Source organism: Marmota flaviventris, chromosome 10 (assembly GCF_047511675.1).
Source record: "Marmota flaviventris isolate mMarFla1 chromosome 10, mMarFla1.hap1, whole genome shotgun sequence".
NCBI classification, from domain to species: domain Eukaryota; kingdom Metazoa; phylum Chordata; class Mammalia; order Rodentia; family Sciuridae; genus Marmota; species Marmota flaviventris.
This window is the reverse complement of record NC_092507.1, coordinates 64,628,038-64,642,816: the sequence shown is the minus strand read 5'-3', so window position 1 is coordinate 64,642,816 and position 14,779 is coordinate 64,628,038. Positions and strand designations below refer to the sequence as shown.

General features: G+C 35.2%; 1 protein-coding gene across 3 annotated transcripts in view; it reads right to left on the bottom strand.

Moving 5' to 3' along the window:
- The window catches only part of Miga1 (mitoguardin 1), a 79,557-nt gene that overhangs the window by 51,586 nt on the left and 13,192 nt on the right, over window positions 1–14,779 (bottom strand). For all 3 annotated transcript variants that reach the window (XM_027935230.2, XM_071617958.1, XM_071617959.1), the window contains exons 3-7: window positions 13,568–13,745; window positions 11,789–11,925; window positions 9,715–9,841; window positions 6,448–6,581; window positions 4,820–4,943 (exon numbers count right to left, since the gene is read on the bottom strand). In XM_027935230.2, the coding sequence (XP_027791031.1) occupies window positions 4,820–4,943; window positions 6,448–6,581; window positions 9,715–9,841; window positions 11,789–11,925; window positions 13,568–13,745 (700 nt within the window). The remainder of the gene's footprint in view (window positions 1–4,819; window positions 4,944–6,447; window positions 6,582–9,714; window positions 9,842–11,788; window positions 11,926–13,567; window positions 13,746–14,779) is intronic.

Here is a 14,779-nt window from a genome sequence, read left to right as displayed (position 1 = left end):
GGGAGAATTGACAGAATTTACTAAATTAATAGATGTACTACCAGGAGGAAGTATATCCATTATCATTTTTTTTTTAATTTTTAATTTATTCTTTAGTTTTCAGTGGACACAACATCTTTGTTTGTATGTGGTGCTGAGGATCGAACCCTGGCCCCATGCATGCCAGGCGAGCACGCTACCGCTTGAGCCACATCCCCAGCCCCCCATTATCATTTTTTGTTTTCCTCCTATGCATGACAAGAGCAGATATCAAGGAAAGCCAATACTTTTAGCTATACATAATCACTTTTGCAAATCCTTCAGATGACATTTTTTTTCCTAAGAGAGGAAAAGAAGATTTAATATCTTGTTTTACTTTCCCAAATAAATAACTTTCAATGTGACTTAAATATCTTATTTCAGTAAATGCAAATATATGCTACTAAGATAATATAAAATCAAATTTATTCCCATAAATGAATTTTGTCTAAAAATGATCCAACATCATCATAATAAAAGAAGGAATGAGGGTTGGGGTTGTAGCTCAGTGGTAGAGCACTTGCCTAGCATGTATGAGGTACTGTATTCTTCCCACCATACATAAATAAGTAAATTTAAAGGTCCATTGATCACTAAAAAAATATTTAAAAAAGAAGTAATGAACAAGTTACTTCCATTTACCTGTAACCATGTAATTCTTAAATCATCTCACAATAGGCCCCTTTAAACACCTAGAATATGATTTCAATAATAAATCAATAACAAAGTGGTCACTTTGTCTGTGCTAAACACAATACATGCTATCTCATTTAATCCCCACAATTCTACAGAGTTAATCTAGTATAGCCCTGCATCTTATATTGAAGAAGCAGTCTAACAAAGGTCAAGGCTTGCTTAAGTTTTCATAGCAAGTACAAGAGCCAGGAGTTGAAGCTATATTAGGTTGCCTTCAAAGTTCATGTTCTTCAGTCATTTCATAGAAGAAAAAATACAACTGAACAACAAATATATGGAAAAATTTTCAACATCTCTAGCAATTAGAGAAATGCAAATCAAAACTACTTTAAGATTTCATCTCACTCTAGTCATAATGGCAATTACCAAGAAGACAAGCCACAATATATGTTGGCAGGAAAAAGGTACTCTCAGACATTGCTGGTGGGACTGTAAATTGGTGAAACCACTCTGGAAAGCAGCACAGAGTTCCCTCAGAAAACTTGGAATGAAACCATACCATTTGACTCAGCTATCCCACTTTTCGGTTTATACACAAAGGACTTAAAATCAGCATACCTCAGTGATGCAGCCACATCAATGTTTACAACAGCTCAGTTCACAACAGCTCAACTATGGAACCAACTTAGATGCCCTTCTACAGATGAATGGATGAAGAAAATGTGGTGTATATATACACAATGGAATATTACTTAGCCTTAAAGAAGAATAAAATTATGGCATTTGCCAGTAAATGCTTGGAGCTGGAGAATATCATGCTAAGTGAAATGAGCCAATCTCAAAGAACCAAAGGCTGAATGTTTTCTCTGATATGTGGATGCTGATTCACAATAAGGGGGGGGTGGGCTTAGGGAAAAATAGAGGTTCTTTGGATTAGGCAGAGGGAAGTGAAGGAAGGGGAGGAGGTACAGGAGTAGGAAGGATAATGGAATGAATCAGAAATTATGACCCTATGTGAATATATGACTACATGACCAGGGTAATTCTACATCATATACAACCAGAAAAATGAGAAGTTATACTCCATTTATGGATGATGTGTCAATATGCATTCTACTGTCATATATAAGTAATTAGAACAACAACAAAAAAGTCCATGTTCCTAATCTATCACTGAAATCATATTGAAGGTTCTTGGTAGAATCTCCAAAAATTGTAACAAAATATAAGCTTCTGAAAAACAGAAACTACAAATCCACTTAGTATTTAGCTATTAACTAAAAGAACTTAACAGTAATGGAGATTCATTCTAATGAATTTAAATCTTAAATGAATGAAATCTTAATGGATTTAAATTCATGCTAATGATTTAAATCTATTTAAATCTTCTGTGTATAATTTTCATGCTTTCTATCACTGAGTTACAGTAGCAGGTGTACACAAAACGTTGCCAGAACAAGTGATGACCTAAATTTAACTCCCAGTGCTACAAGCTACTGAATGGCATTTATGAGTCATAGGCATCCAAAATGTAGATAAATGTGCTGCCCCCTAGTGATTTCAACACATCATACCTAATACTAACCCTCACAAGTCAGTAAATACTTTCATTATTAGAGAACTGAGTCAAATCTTCATTTCATTTGCCAGAAATTGTCTGACTTCTATAATAAGAGGAATAGAACAATTATTGTTTAGGCCAGAATTTGGGGTGCTTAAGAGCTTATAAATAACGTAATAGGCTAGGTGTGGTGGCGCATGCCTCTAATCCCAGAGACCAGAGAGACTGAGGCATAGGATCACAAGGTTAAGAACAGCCTAGTCAACTTAGCAAGACCTTGTCTCAGAATAAAATATAAAAAGAACTTGGGATGTTGCTTAGAGAGCACCCTGAATTTAATTTCCAGTAAAACACACACACACACACACACACAAAATGGTGGCTAACAAATATTCCAACCTTGAAAGCTTACCAAATTCTTTTTTTTTTAAAGAGAGAGAGAGAGAATTTTAATATTTATTTTTTTTAGCTTTCGGCGGACACATCTTTGTATGTGGTGCTGAGGATCAAACCCGGGCCGCACGCATGCCAGGCGAACGCGCTACCGCTTGAGCCACATCCCCAGCCCCCTACCAAATTCTTAAGAGAGCCAGGCACTGTGGCACACTTCTGTAATTCCAGCCACTCCAGAGGTTGACAAACAAGAATTGAAAGTTAAAGGCTAGTATGGGCAACTTAGGGAAACTTTGTCTCAAAAAAAAAGTTATTAAGAGAGAATAAATTAATTTCATTAAGTAAGACAAAGCAGATTCCAAAACAATGAAGTATTCACTAAAGTCAGAATAAAACTTGGTTTAGACTCACCCCTGAGCCTCTGAAGGCATTTGTGAGGCTCTCTTTATGTATGACTACTAATATAACTTGCCTGCCAATAATACAAATTAAATGTATAAAATGAATTTGGACTTGGAGAATGAGGAAAGTTAAATGACTTCTAAATAATTTTGATTAATATCAAATAAGAGATATAATAAAGCTACTCCTTACTTAGCCATAGTAGTCAGTTCTTTCAATCCAAAAGTTCGAAAATGGAAACCTGCAATATCCAAACAAGTCTTAAGAAGGAATAAAATGTAATAGCTTTGTAATTATTATTTATCTATGTACTCTCCAAGACAAAAGCAGGCAAAGGCCCTTCAATGCTGCAAGAAGCAAGCTAGTCTAATAGCCAATGACAGCTGGGTTAAGACGTGAGTGGGCTGAGGAACTCATTCCAAACCTAAGTTAACTGAATGTCTGGATTGACTATGGGTCCTGTTCTAAACATCCTATCTTTTTAGTATTTCAAACTAATAATAATTTCCTCAGAAACAACTTGAAGACTCCCCAAATTAAGCAACTGGTCCAGGGGTCTTTCTGTCTAGAGGCAATATGCACCTAAAGTAGATGTTATGGGGAAGTACCCAAGAAATCTTTATAATCTGAAGAAACTGAGTTAGACCCTATCAACCTCTAAAGAAGCTATAGATAAAAACATTTGGGGCATTCCAAATAGCATCAACTCTGAGATGCACATCCAAGACCAACTACACACCTACATAATCCTTATCATGAGGCTGGAAGAACTGCAGGTAGAACAGTAGACAAAACATTCCTAGTGTAAGACCTTAAAAGTCTCAGAGTTAGGCTTAGGGATAGGATTAGGGTTCTTTTTCCCTCCTTATATTTATAATTTTTTCCTACTTCTTTCTGTTGATTCTTACCACTTTCCTAGAGTTTCCAGTTGTTCTATTTTCATTTTACATTTGAATTATTTTAAAATTCCTTCTCTCAGGACTGCCTAGTATGCATGAAGCCCTGGGTTTGATCCCTGGGACCACCAAAAAAAACAAGAATCCTTTTCTTAGAGTTGGGCTTGGTGACACACACCTGTAATCCCAGCAACTGAGGATGCTGGGGCAGAAAGATCACAAGTTCAAGGCCAGACTCAGCAACTTAGAAAACCCTTTCGAAATAAAAAGGGCCCTGGCACAGTAGCGCATGCCTGTAATCTCAGCAGCTTGGAATGCTGAGATAGGAGGATCACGAGTTCAAAGCCAGCCTCAGCAACAGCGAGGTGCTAAGCAACTCAGTGAGATTCTGTCTCTAAATAAAATATAAAATAGGGCTGGGAATGTGGCTCAGTGGCCGAGTGCCCCTGAGTTCAATCGCTGGTACCTCCCCACCAAAAAAAAAGGGCCAGATGTAACTCAGTAGTTGAATGACCCTGGGTTCAATCCTTAGTGTACACACACAGATTAGAACTTTTTTCTCTTGGCTCCTTCCTTCCTTCCTTCCCTCCTTCCTTCCTTCCTTCCCTCCTTCCTTCCTTCCTTCCTTCCTTCCTTCCTATTTTTAGTTGTTGATAGACCTTTATTTACTTGTATGCAGTGCTGAGAATCAAACCCAATGCCTCACATATGCCAGGCAGTGTGATACCACTGAGCTCCTGCCCCAGCCCCTCTTGGCTATTTTAACTAAATATCTAAAATATCTAAATATCTAGAAACTAAATATCTAACTTATTGGTACAAAAGACAAATGTATTAATAACCAAGTGATTTCAAGAATATAAAAGAAGAAAATCATATACTTCATAAAAACCAAACAAAAGATCCATCTTACCAGTATCATTAGCAAGGGAATTAGGATCAGACCCCCCAAGGGTAGCTTCAAACTCCTCTTGGAGACGATATGCTCTTTGTAGCAGAGCTTCAAGTTTATGGATGAATTCAGTACTAATAATATCCTACAAAGAGAGAATAGAACAAATTAGATTCTAATGTTAAAATTCTAAACATAGAAGATGTTTACTTAATGCAGGCAAAAAGCAGGATATATAAATATATAAAACTGTTAGTTAAGCATGGTGACACATGCCTGTAATGCCTATAATTCTAGTTACTCGAAAGTCTGAGGCAGAAACAAGTTGAGGCCCATGTCAGCAACTTCGTGAAACCCTGTCTCAAAAAATAAAAGGGCTAGGGATGTGGCTTAGTGGTAGAGTTCAATCCCCAGTACCGCCAAAAACCAAAATGAAAACAAACACCAGCCTACTGTTAGGCAGTAAAAAGGGCGCTATAGAAATCATGAGGCCTGGATTCTAGTTAATTTGGCAAAATTATCTCAGTTATCAGGGATTGAGTTTCATTATCTGTAAAATTGAGGAGTTCGACTAGATCAGGGGTTCTTGAATAAGGTCCCTGAACCAGCAGCATAATTATTAAAAATGCAAATCCCATGATCCACCTCAATTCTACAGTATTATAAACACTGGCCATAAATCTGTGTTTTAACAACTTCTCCAGGTGATTCTGATGTATGCTCAAGTTTGAGAACTACTAATCTACCTAAATGATCATTAAGGACCAATCTAGTTTTACTTCTATGTATTATTTACTTTTATGAATTATAATAGCATATAATTAAACCCAATGCACAAGACAGATTTTAAAAAGTTCCTTTAGAAATCTTATTTGCTAGGGCTGGGGGTGTGGCTCAGCGGTAGAGCACTAGCCTAGCACAGGCGAGGCCCTGGATTCGATCCTCAGCACCACGTAAAAATAAATAAATTAATTAAAGATATTGTATCCAACTACAACTAAAAAAATAAATATTAAAAAAAAAAGAAATCTTATTTGCTGAGCTGGCAATAGAGCCCAGTGATAGAGCACTTGCCTAGCATGCTTGAGGTCCTGGGTTCAATCCCCAGAACTGCAAAAAAGAAAAAAAAAAAGAACATTTCTGTCTACTTAACTATCCTAGGAAAGTAAGAAACTTGATGAATGGCAACTAACTGAACAGAAAACACCCAACAAGAAATATCCCACACAATCCCAAGAGAATGATAAAAAGGTCCAGTCGATGCCACTGAAAGCAGATACACTGAATCAACATTAAAAAAACGTTTGAGAGGCTGGGGGTGTAGCTCAGTGGTAAAGCGCTTGTCTAGCACGCATGAGGCACTGGGTTCAATCCTCAGCAACACATAAAAACAAATAAATAAAATAAAGGTACTGTGTCCAACCACAACTAAAAAATAAATATTAAAAAAAAAAAAAACAGTTTGAGGGCTGGAGCTGTAGTTCAGTGGCAAAGCACTCGCCTAGCATATGTGAGGCACTGGATTTGATCCTTAGCACCACATAAAAATAAATAAAATAAAGGCATTTTGTCCATCTACAGCTACAAAAAACAACAACAACAACAAAAAAAACCAGTTTGATTCTTCCTCATCAATAAATCACCCTTACATCTACACTTTCTTCAGCAATGGCATCCCCAGCACCCAGTTTAATGGAACCGCAGGCTTCATCTTCAGCCTGTCTATTGCGAAAGGTTAGAGCTTGTTCCCATCGACGCAATGCCTCTTCAAACAATTCCATACCTAAAAGTAGGAACACAATAATGGTAAGTGAGTAAGACCAATGTCAAAATAAAATTATTTGGGGTCTGAAATGTTTTCATAGAGTTATCTTCAATAGCACAGTCTAATGCAAATTTGGCATTAAAGAATAATTTTATACTCCTATTATTTCAGAGTAGGATTTAAATTCCCCAATATACTGAGTTTGCAGTTCAGTTCTAGTCAATCAAAAATCAGAAAAGAAAATGGCCAACTGAGAATTTTTTTTAATATTTATTTTTTACTTGTAGTTGGACACAATATCTTTATTTTATTTATTTTTATGTGGTGCTGAGGTTTGAACCCAGGGCTTTGCACATGTCAGGCGAGCGCTCTACCACTGAGCCACTGGGGGGGTGGGAGAGGGGTGGGGGGGTGAATGTACACCTCTTTTTCTCCAAGTTAAAAAAAAAAAAACATGCTGGCCAAAGTTATTATGCACTTCAACCAAAACTAAAATATATTAAAACTTCAACTTTTCTGCATTAAGAAAAAATATTTAAAAGTTCCTTAAGAATCTGGACAAGTCATACTCAAGATTTTTTTAGAATATTTACATAAAGACTACCTCTCCTCTAAAGGCATTTCTTTAATCATCTGTAGAATGCAGAACATGAAACAAAATCATCTTCACATGCAATGTAGAACTTATCCTTGTTTGATTTTTCTGTAGCAAATATCATGCTTTTGATTTTTTCATTCTAAAAATCTTATGCACTTAAAAGATAATTGTAGGTGGATTGAGTTGTAGCTTAGGGGTAGAGCACTTGCCTCACACATGTGAGGTCCTGGATTCAATCCTCAGTACCACATAAAAAAAAAAGCAAGTGAATAAAATAAAGATATTGTGTACATCTATAACTAATATATATATATATATATATATATATATATATATAAAGATAATTGTAGCCAGGCACAGTAGAGTACACCTGTGATCCTAACTACTTTGGAGGCTGAGGCAGGAGGATCCCAATTTCAAGGCCAACCTATGAAACTTAGTGAGGTTCTGTCTCAAAATAAATTATATAAAAAGGTCTGAGGGTGTACCCTCAGTGGTACCCCACCACCACCACACTCTTCAATCTCTAGTACTCATTTGGGGTAGGCAATGACAATTATATCTATCCTCTTTTCTGTAAGCTATCTAACTCTACACTATTTTTCCTTTCCTTACACTATCCCCTATCTATCTGTCCAATTATTTTGGCTGAACACAGGAAAATTACCTAAGATCAGAGTTGTCCAAAGATAACAGATGACTCCTTGGGAAGTACTGTGGTTCCACTTCATTGTGGAACATGACCCAGACCACCATATCTCATCAGTTTTATAACAGGACGTCAAATATAAGTCACCAGACTTTTTCTTTTTTTTTTGGTTTTGGGGATTGAACCCAGCGGGGGATCAACCATTGAGCCACATCCCCAGTCCTTTTTTACATTTTTTATTTTGAGACAGGGTCTCGCTAAGTTGCTGAGGCTGCTTTTCAACTCATGGTTCTCCTGCCACAGGCTGCCAAGATGCTGGGATTACAGGATATGCTACTAGACAAGTCACAGATCTTTTTAGAATGTCAGTTTTGGAAAGGGAATTTAAGCAAAAATATAGAAGTGATTAGATTAGGTGACCCACAGGGCTCCTACCAATTCAAATTTTATAATACAGCAAACCTCATTGCAGCTTATCTGGTATTGCTCTACTTTTCTTCAATTTAAGTGCTGAGTATTCTAACAGAATCTGTGACTGAAGATTTACTAGACAGAGTTATCTAGAAACAGAGTGAGCTTAATTCTTTGGTGACCTTTGGAGAAAATGGTAAAAGAAGTATTCTTCCTTACCCTTTGCAGAAACCCCCACTGTAATACCACTGGAGGTGATATAGCCTAACTATTCCAGACCATGGGAATACCCTAAAAGCACACAGCCTTTTACTAAGACAACCCTTGTACTGCTCTCCAGGGCCACATCAAAGATTTTAGGGGTTATTTTTTATTTAAAAGGAATGTGGCCTAAAATACAGTGCAAAATATTAGGGAAGGAAAAGCACTTGAATGTTCTGATTCAATAGCAGGTTCAGGGTTTTTTGTTGTTCAGGGTTTTTTGTTGTTGTTCCCTCCCTACACAAGGCTCCAGTGAGGCTCCCTAGACATGCTTGTGGTCAAGTCAAGAGTAACACTGAGATGGGATACACAGAAGATTTTCTTTCTGCTTAATTTCTCTGGATATAGGAAGAATACAAATGATAGCAGATGAAGTAAAGTGGATTTGGATAGATTATTAGAGAAGATAGATTATTAGGTTAGCTTAATGTAGTAGGCTTAATGATCGCTACATAAAAACAGCAAGTTCTAACCAGAATCTGTTCTACCTTATGTGAAAAAAAGTATCTTTGCAGATGTAATTAAGGTAAGGATCCTAATGAGATTGTCTTAGATTACCTGGTGGACCCTAAATTCAATTACAAGTGTCCTTTTTTTTTTTTTTTTTTTGGTATTGGGGATTGATCCCAGGGGTGTTTAACCACTAAGCTACATCCCTACATCCCAGGCTTTTATTATATCTTATTTAGAGACAGGGTCTCATTGAGTTGCTTAGGGCCTTGCTAAATTGCTGAGGCTGGCCTTGAACTTGAAGTCCTCCTGCCTCAGCCTCTCAAGCTGCTGAAATTACAGGTATGCTCTACCATACTTGGCACAAGTGTCCTTTTAAGAGACGTGAAGGGAGATTTAATGTCCACAGAGAATGCAACAGAAAGACCCGAGGCAGAGGTGGAGTAATGTGGCCACAAGCCAAGGAAGGCTAGCAGTCACTAGAAACTGAAAGAGACAAGGAATGAACTCTCCCATAGGCCTCCACCTTGATTTCATCTCAGTGATAAAGACTTCAGACTTCTGGCCTCCAGAACTCTGTGTGAATAAATTGCAACTATTTTAAGGCACCACATTTTTAGTATTTTGTTACAGCACCATCAGGAAATTAATAAACTGGTGATGCTATATAGACTAGATTCAACAGATACAACATTTTAAAATTATAGTTGCTCTTCTTAAAACAATTCAGTTGTTTTAGTTTCAAAACTCAATATCTTAAAACTTTATCATGTTATTCTTACCCATTAAGTATAAGTTCTCAGGAGTGGTCACAGGAATATTTACAAGTTTAACATCATCTTCATCCGCTTTGTCCCAGGAATTAGAATTGCCACAAGCACAGCTATGGCAGGAATTGACACTCTGGACCTAAAAGTAAGATTAATAAAAGTTCCTTTAAAATCTCTCTAGAATACTATATTTATTTATATTTATTAATTATTTACATAAATCCTATAGCAGGGGAAACAATCAATGCAATTTTCACCTGAAGAAATAATTCTGATTATATTCAAGCAAAATTAGGATTCATATGACCCTAAATATTCTGAGTCTCTGTTTGCTCAAAAATACATAAGTAGAACAATATTTTGAATATAAATCAGTTATTTCCATAAGCATGAGGCAGTTATTTTTATAATGTTATCTAGCTTATTTCCCTTTTAGAATGTTTGACAATGCTGACTCTTTGCCAAATGAGAATTAAAAGTGTGTATCATTATTGTACATACTCTTCAACCTTAGCAAGGTCCACTACATCATATTTCAATCACCTCTATGCAAATGAATTACAAATCCCTAATTCCAATTATGTTTTCTTTTGAGTAATCCAGATCTATCTTTTCTTCTGCCTACTAGTTGATTCCACCTGGTTTTCTGCTGGCATCTCAAATTGACTACATCATAAAAAGAAGTTCAGCATCTTCCCACAACAAAAATTCCTCCTCCTCCCAAGTTCACTAATATTTCCAATTCCCATAATTTATCAAACAAACAACAACAACAACAACAACAACAAAAAAAAACAGGAAGTCATCTCCAACAGGTCTTCCCACGTCTTTCATATCCAGTGACTAAGCATTTCTAGATCCTTTTTTCTCCTTTCTACTTCTGTTAACATGACCATAATTTAGGCACTCATAACCTACTGACTACAGGGCAGAAAATCCAGGCAGAAATCTGGGTTTATACCCCTGGCAGGAAAATGATGAGGCTTGCTGAAGAAGTACAGTAAAGTGATTCTGAAAACTTGTTATATTACTATCATGAAATTCCCCATGTCTAATTCTAGTTAAAAATAAAAGTTTCAAATTTCAATTGAAAAATTTCTAAATAGGTATTTCTGACACTGAACTATAGGTATACTCTTTATTATCCTGTTCAATTTCATAGCACAGAAAGTCTACAGGTCTTTGATCTAGATGTTCCTACTCATAAGCCTTTAAAAAATTATATTTTTACTGGGCATGGTGGTACATGCCTGTAGTATCAGGTACTAAGGAGGTTGAGGCAAGAGGATTACAAGTTTGAGGCCAGCCTCAGCAACTTAGCAAGGCCCTAAGCAAATTAGTGAGACCCTATCTTGAAAAAAAAAAAAGGACTGGGGGGTGTATCTCAGAGCCCCTGGGTTCAATCTCTAGTACAAGAAATAAATAAATAAAAATTTTAAAGATATATAAACTTTATTCCTCACTTGTCAATCAATATTATATTAAGGATTTAGGGGCTGGGGTGGTGGCTCAGTGGTAGAGTGCCTGCCTAGCATGTGCGAGGCACTGGGTTCACTTCTCAGCACCACATATAAATAAATAAAATAAAGGTCCATTGGACAACTAAAAAATATTTTTAAAAAATATTATATTAAGGATTTCAGGAAGTCTTCCACCTATTAGATAATACAATATGAACGCTGCAAAAGAGGAGGTAAGGAACCCCACACTTGCCAAATGCTTTTCCTTAAGTAGGCTCATCAAGGGATTTTTGTAACTTAGCACAAAGTCTGGCTACATCAATCAGCTTCTTGTATAGCATCTAATTTTGAAGCATTGCTTTCACATCAAAACCACTCTCATAGGATCCTATGAACTATAACACTCACTCAAAGAAACCTGGAACCAAACTGTCTGAAATATTTAGCCAAAAAATACTTTTACCTGCCTGAAGAAAACAAATTAACCAGCTGATTTGATAAGGTTCTTTCTATACAAAGAGCTGTTAAGTGTGTGACACTTAAACTAATATATAAGAAGAGACATACAACAAATGTTATAATAATAATAATAATAATAATAATAATAAATATAGGTTTTTACTTACAGAAGCCAAACTCTGTGCAGAACCTGAGTATTTACTGAAAAGTCCTCCATTAGCAAAGTTACAAGACTGAGATCCTTTGTCTTTGGTGGAACTTAAAGATAATGTCAAATTCTGTCTACTACTGGAACAACTTGAACCTATTAACAAACATACAAATATTTAAAGTATCAATAATTTTAATAATAATTTTCATGTAAAATTTGAAATTTATATTATATTCATTCAGAAAGCTTCTAATTTTTAAAACATACTCCATTCACCTGAACAAATTATCAAATTACAATAGTATTAATATTTATATCTCTAATCATTTTTAAAATATTTTTAGGTGTAGATGGACACAATATCTTTATTTTATTTTTGTGTGGTGCTGAGGATCAAAACCTGTGTCTTACATGTGTAAGGTAAGTGCTCTACCACTGAGCTACAACCGCAGCCCACCATCTCTAATTTTTTTTTAATATTTATTTTTTGTTTGTAACTGGAAACGATATCTTTATTTTATTTACTTATTTTTATGTGGTGCTGAGGATCGAACCCAGGGCCTCCCACGTGCTAGGCGAGTGCTCTACTGCTGAGCCACAATCCCAGCCCCTCTAATGTTTTTAAAGCTACTAAAATTTGCTTCTGAAATTAAGAGTCAGTTCACCTAATTAATCAAGAAAATTTGAATGGTCTATTATAATCACTATGAAACCACTAACAACTATTAAACTTCAAACTGTACATTATAACAAAGCAATTCCTTTCCTGAATTATATCTAAACCTTACCCACATTGTATTACATTCAGTTTTTTATACATCTCTCTCCTCCATCCATCTATCCATTTTTCTGGGGCAGATGGCATATCTAAGTTTTTCTTAACAGACCAGGTAAGACACTTCTAGATTCAAATCCCAGTACTTTAAAATTATACAACCTTGGATAAATCACTTAACTTTTACTTATCTCAATTTTCCTTTATATATAAAAGCGAACAATCACAAAGAGTTTTGTAGTCCTAATTCACAGGACTGCTATAAAGTTAAATAAAGCACCAAGTATACAGCATCTGTCTAAAATCTAATAAAATTTCAATGAATGATAGCAATCACTACTGCAGTGTTCACTGTGCTTAGTGCAAATTGTTGCTTCTTATGTGCTGGACAAATGCATCATGAAAGCATATCATACACTAAATAAAAATCTGAAAATTCTAGCATGTTCAAGAAAGTATTTTTATTCCTACAATTTAGCAATATGTACCATATCTCTAACAAAAGTTATAAATTCTTTAAAATTCAGCAATTCTTCTACAACTAAAGATTCTGAGGAAATAAAAAAATGTGTGCAAAATAAGAAAACCATGAACATACCACAATGAACAACAATGGAAATGCTTAAATAGATTAGGGTACATTTGTACAAATTTAACCCAAATTATATATAAAAATGATAGTACAGATATATTTTTATAGACCTGGAAAGCTATTCTTAATACAAATTTACTTATAGATAACAGCAAATTTTATACCTCAATATAATTAGGTACAAATACAAATGGAAAGACACACTAAAGCACTATCAGTAGCTATTTCTGTGCAGTAGAATTTCAAGTGATTTTAATTTTTTCTGTTTACTTTTCTATATTTTCTAGTCTTTCTAAAATGTTTAATTACTTACAAGTTAAATATTAAGGAAAAAATTTTGAAGACTGAAATGCTGAAATCCCTGTATTTCATCCATGATTTACACAAGAAATTTCTTCTGTGGACTTGGTTCAGCTATTTTCACATACCTTTGTCTGATGCTGCTCTTTTAGTGTACTCCAGTAAGAGGTGCTCTGGTTCCCATGGTAATATTTTTCCTTTCTTCTTTCCACGTTTTCTTTTAAAGTGATGGGCCAGAAAAACTACAGATATAGCACTCACTGCAGTTACAACAAACAACTTTTTAGCTACCGGCGAAAATTTGATCTGGAAAAGACGCAGTTAGTTTGAAAAAAAATCTTTTTTATTTGTCCAATAAAAATAAAAGCATAATACTAAATTCACTCTTAATCTAAACTACTTATAAATATTACAAGGAGAATACAATTTTACTCTTTTACAAATAACAGTTTGATGTAAAGAAAATTTTTAATATAATAATTTATTACTTTTCTGAGGTTCTCAAACAAAAAATATGGCCCCAAAGTTGGGAGAACAAAATAATTCAACACTGTGAATCTTTTTTGAGCAAGTAATAATTAAACCATGCAACTGAAGCTGTATCAAACAAGATTTTTTATTACAGAAATGATTAAAGCAAACTTCTATTTATTTATTTTTAAATATTTATTTTTTTAGTTTTAGGTGGACACTATATCTTTGTTTTATTTTTATGTGGTGCTAAGGATCAAACCCAGTGCCTAATGCATGGTAGGTGAGCACTCTACCACTGAGCCATAACCCTAGCCCCTAAATCAAACTTTTAAAAAATCTGTTCTATTAGTTATACATGACAGTAGAATGCATTTTGACACATTATAAACAAATAGAGCACAACTCCTCATTCCTCTGGCTGTACATGGTGCAGCGTCACACTGGTAGTGTAGTGTAATCATACATGTATATAGGGTAATAATGTCTGTCTCATTCCATCATCCTTCCCACCCCGATATCCTTTCCCCTCCCCCCACTCCCCTCTACCCAATCCAAAGTTCATTCATTCTTCCTTACCCAACCCCCATAAATCAAACTTTTAAACTGACCCAATTTTTAAAAAATTACCTGGAAATCTAAGCCAACAAAAGTTAACTCAATTTCTAAATACCATATAAATAAGCCATTTTATTCATGAATTATTCAACAAATCAAATATTTGATACTCAAATAAGATACTCTGAATCTTACAAAGTACCAGGAATGTGCTATGAATTAAAATCTTCTTGTAATTCTATTCAACATATACTAAGTGCCTACCACTGATTAGGAAACATTTAGTATATAGAGGTCACAGATGTTGCTTC